Source organism: Geospiza fortis, unplaced genomic scaffold (assembly GCF_000277835.1).
Source record: "Geospiza fortis unplaced genomic scaffold, GeoFor_1.0 scaffold172, whole genome shotgun sequence".
Classification (NCBI taxonomy): Eukaryota; Metazoa; Chordata; class Aves; order Passeriformes; family Thraupidae; genus Geospiza; species Geospiza fortis.
Window position 1 is genome coordinate 3,636,917 of NW_005054309.1, and position 4,513 is coordinate 3,641,429.

The 4,513-nt window shown below is 61.2% G+C and overlaps 1 protein-coding gene across 1 annotated transcript in view; it reads left to right on the forward strand.

Moving 5' to 3' along the window:
• Nucleotides 1-4,513, forward strand: part of EIF4G1 (eukaryotic translation initiation factor 4 gamma 1) — a 16,917-nt gene that overhangs the window by 2,981 nt on the left and 9,423 nt on the right. Inside the window, 6 exon segments of the mRNA XM_031055368.1 lie at nucleotides 40-213; nucleotides 563-662; nucleotides 2,385-2,497; nucleotides 3,544-3,636; nucleotides 3,717-3,783; nucleotides 4,152-4,511. Coding sequence (XP_030911228.1) covers nucleotides 40-213; nucleotides 563-662; nucleotides 2,385-2,497; nucleotides 3,544-3,636; nucleotides 3,717-3,783; nucleotides 4,152-4,511 — 907 coding nt within the window.

Sequence of the window (4,513 nt, forward strand, 5' to 3'; positions counted from 1 at the left end):
TGGCGCTCCTGCTGACGCTGTGCCCCGTCTCTCCCCAAGCATTTCTACCAGAATAGGGCACAGCCTCCTGCCAGTGCGTCCCGCGTGCAGAGTAACACAACGGCTCGGCCCGGCCCTCCTGCCCATGTGTATCCAGCTGCTTCCCAGGTGATGATGATACCGTCCCAGATATCCTACACACCTTCCCAAGGAGCCTATTACATTCCTGGACAGGTGAGGGCAATGCTTTGGGCTCTGTGGGAGGAGGTTGGGATGGGCACCGGCGGGAGGTGTTGCCTGGACTTGGAGCCCAGGTCTGTTTTGGTGGGGTGGAAGGGGTCCTGTGACTCTGAGCACCCACTGGCTTGAGCAGGGAGCTGCTGGCTCTGTAGAGAGGCAGCAGGCAGTACTGGTCCCCTCCCCAACAGTTCTCTGAGGCCCCTGGTGTCTACTCTGCCTGTGTCCAGCTCACTGCCCTGGTGTACAACTAGTTCACAGTCAGGTTTGGGGTTACATCAGTGTTTTGGGGGTATGTCTGTGCTCTGCAGGGGACATAACTGACTTCTTTTCTTTCCTCTTGCAGGGTCGCTCCACGTACGTTGTCCCGACCCAACAGTACCCAGTCCAGCCTGGCGCCCCTAGTTTTTACCCTGGAGCCAGCCCCACAGAGTTCGGGACTTACGGTACAGACAGCGGGGTTGCTCTGCTCCCCAGTGCTCTTTCAGTCCCGGCACTTCCCTGTTTTTTTACTCCCCTGGCCTCTGTGTGTCCCGCTGAGCTGAACACAGCTGACTGGGGCTGACTCTGTGACCCCCATTGCTGTTTTGGGGGACAGTTGCTTGTTGCCCTGCAGCACATCATGTACCAGTCCACTCACCCCTGTCCTTTTCCAAATTGCGGCTGTTTAATATTTAACTCTTCTGGCGGAGGGCTGGGGCAGACTTTATCCCCTGCTCCCCCTCACTTGCTGTCAAGGTGGTGAGCAGTTCAGTGCTTGCTGACCCCCCTCAGCTCCTGCTCCCCAGGAGCTGAGCCGGGGTGCTCCGTGCCTGCCCCCTCCTGGTGCTTGGGGGAGTGCGATGTGAGCAGCCCCTCCTCCTTCCCCCTGCTGCATGTGGCCACCCGGGCTGTGACTATATTTAGGCTTGGTTGGCCCCAGGAGGCCCAGCAGACACAGAAATGTGAGCCGAGGCCTCCGGCCTGGCCCCGGCACAGCAGCAAAGCATAACCGGGGCAGAGATGGGCTTCTCCTGAGCCAGGTACGTGCCCGGCCTCCCTCCCTCTTGTCTCAGGGCCCAGCCAGCCCCTCAGAGGAGGGAGGTGGCCCCTGGCTGTGGCTGTCTCCTGTGCTTGGGCCAGGACACTGCTGTGCCTTCATGCACTGAGCACAGCCCTGGGACATGCTCTGGGTATCTCTTTGAGGTTCCAAGATGGGTGTACCCCCAGCCTCTGCTTTGGGGCTGCTGCGGCTCTTCCTGGGGAAGCTGGCAGCACTTGCCTCTTGCCCACAGGACTGGTAGGGTGACTGGACATGGTGTGACCCTTGACAAATGAATCAAACTGGGTCTCCTGTCTGGTCCTCAGGGCTAGGCAGCTCAGGGTCTCCTTCCTTTCCCCCACGCCCAGCCCATCCCGACGTGTGAGGCCCATTCGGCGTCCCTGTGAGTCCCCAGAGCAAAGGGAGGGTCCCTGACTCAGAGATGAGGCAGCCACCAGAGCACCTTGGTTGACTTTCAGGGTCAGTGCAGCAGGGAAGGTACTGGAGCCAGAGGGGGCCAGAACCCAGTTGTGCCTGTCGCAGCACACCCATATCCCTGTGGCACTGCTCCGGGGTGATGCTCACGGATGCCCTGGGAGGAGTGGAGCACCTTTTGAGGGCTGTGCCAGCCCTGGATGGGGTCCAGCTCTACCTCTGTCCCTCAGCACAGCTCCTTCCTCTGGGCTGGGCTCTCCAGGGACTCGGGCTGCTTGGGGAGCCTGAGCCCCTCAGCCTGGGTGTGAATGGAGGCTGCCTGGTGCCGCCCTCGGGCTGGTGCTGCTCCTGGGGAGATAAGGGCGCAGGCAGGAAGGCGGCCGCCAGCAGAGCCAGGACGCCTGTACCTGACATGGCCGAGTGTCCAGGCAGGGCTCTCTGGCGTGGAGCTGGTGGGCACGGTGGATGCCTGTGGGGCCTGGCTGGGCGTGGGGGTGGCGCGGGGACGCTCTCTGCTTCACAGGGAAGGAATTCGGTCAGGCCTGTCAGGCGGGTTGGGACAATCCAGGCCGGATGCGATGGGGGTTCGCAGCAGAGCAGCGAGGGCTCTCCGGGCTCCTGACAGACCCCTGTGTTTGGGAGATCAGGGAGTCTTCAGGACAGGCTTGGAGGATCTGGCTTGGCTGCTCTGACACTCTCTCCTCTCCTTCAGCGGGTGCATATTACCCGGCGCAGGGGGTGCAGCAGTTCTCAGCGGGGGTCCCCACTGCCCAGGTCATTGTGAGCCAGCAGCCACCGATCCCCCCAAAACGAGAGCGCAAGACGGTAAGGAGCCATCTGCCTCCAGGCATGGATGGGGGTGCTCATGTGCGAGAGGGTGTGCTCGTGTGCAGGAGGGGGATGGTGTCAGCCCCAGGCGCTGGTGGTGTGTGGGATGGGATGTGGTGCAGCATGCCAGGGAAAAGGGTTGGCACAGGGCTGTGTCCCCATAGGCTGGAGGGCTTAGCAGGGGAACTGGGGTGCACGGTGGGTGCTGGCGACCTTGGTCGTCCCGGCGGGCAGCGTTGTGCTGAGTCACAGCTCCCGGGAGGGCGGGGGTGCCGCGGCTGCCAACTGCTGTCTGCTCCCGGAGATGCCGGTGCTCAGAGGCCTCGCATGGGGCCTATTTATAGCGGGGAGCCGGGTGGCTGCCGGCGTGGCCCTGTGTGCTGGGAGGCAGGGGTTGCCACTGGGAGGTGGGATGCTGGCATTTTCTCATCAGAGTTGGGTTGAGATCTGCACTTGGTGTTCTGGGAGCAGGTCGTGTTCAGAAGGTAGAGAGAACAAGATTCCTGGCTGCTGTAGTCCCAGCCAGACCCACGTGTACCCCTCCAGTCACCCCGCAGCAGAGTGCCCTATAGCTTGTGCTGCAGACATGGGGCACGTGAGGCTGTGAGCATATAGGGTGTGCCTGGGGTGACACAGAGCTCGCTGTGGTTTCTGTGTGCTGAGGCTAGTCCTCTGTATTGTCCCCAAAATGAGGGGGGGTTCTTGCAGCCCCTGCGCCTGCACAGTGATGTATTGTGGTCCCCTCACTTCTGGAGATGGGCACTGGCCTGGGGACCTGCTGGCTCCAGCTGCCTGTTGCAATGACTTGCAAGGCACTGGAACCAGGCCAGTGTCTGTGGGACGCTGTGCCCTCTGGTGAGGGGATGTGGCACCCACTGTTCCCCAAACTGCGTGGCCAGGACAGGCACTGCAGTGAATGAACCTTCCTTTTCCCTTTGGGGAAAGGTGTCCTGTGGGGTGTTGGGCTCATGGAAAGGGGGTGGCCTGTGTGTTGTGTCCTGCACTCTGCCAAGTTTCCCCACTCTGCTCTGATTCTTGGACAGATCCGAATACGAGACCCCAACCAAGGTGGCAAAGACATTACAGAAGAAATTATGTCTGGAGCAAGGACCTCATCCACCCCCACTCCTCCACAGGTAAGTGGACCCTCTGACTTCACAGCTGCAGCAGAGGGAAGTGCACATGGCCCTGTTCAACTCCCTCTTTGCCCCCTCAGGCTGGAAGCGGTTTGGAGCCCCAGGCCAATGGAGAGACCCCCCATGTAGCAGTTATTGTCCGGCCCGGTAAGTGCCCGTGCCAGGGCTGGCTGTGCCAGCTGGCATGGCTGCAGCAAGGTTCCCTATGTTAGCACTGCAGGATCTGAAATGCCAGCCCCACTGTTCCTTGGTTCTCTGGACTCTTGTGGGGTCAGAGGCCATCCCTGCATACCTGGGGACCTGTGTCCCCTTCTTGGATGCAGGAGAGTTTACAGGGGCTGTATACTCATCTCAGCTGTTCTCTGAGCACTGGAGGACCCCTGTTGTCTCCATCCCCCATTTGTGATGTGGCTTGACACATCTGTTCCTATGTCTCCTGAAGATAGAGGAATCTGGGGAGGAATATGGGATGAGGACAGAATCAGAGTCATCCATTAATGCCATCCACCTTGCAGATGACCGCCCGAAGCCTGCGCTGGTGGTGAGCAAGCCCGTCTCCCTGGAGCCCAGCAAGTCGGCATCCCCGTCTCCTCCCCCTCCCCTGATCCCCGAGGTGGAGCCCGTGGTGCTCTCGCCCGTGACGCTGGTGCCAATGGAGCCTCCTGTGGACACGGACATGAAAGCGGAGCAGGGCGAGGCGCCACCTGACCCGCAAAAGACGTTAAGCGCCATCACTACAGTGCCAGGGGCTGTGGAGCTGCCCCTTGTGCCCGCGCCCAACATGGACACGGTGGCTGCGGAGGAGGAGGAGGAGGAAGAGGAGGAGGTGGTTGCTATTTCCCTCCTGGAGCCCACCCTGCAGGAGCCTGTGCCCCCT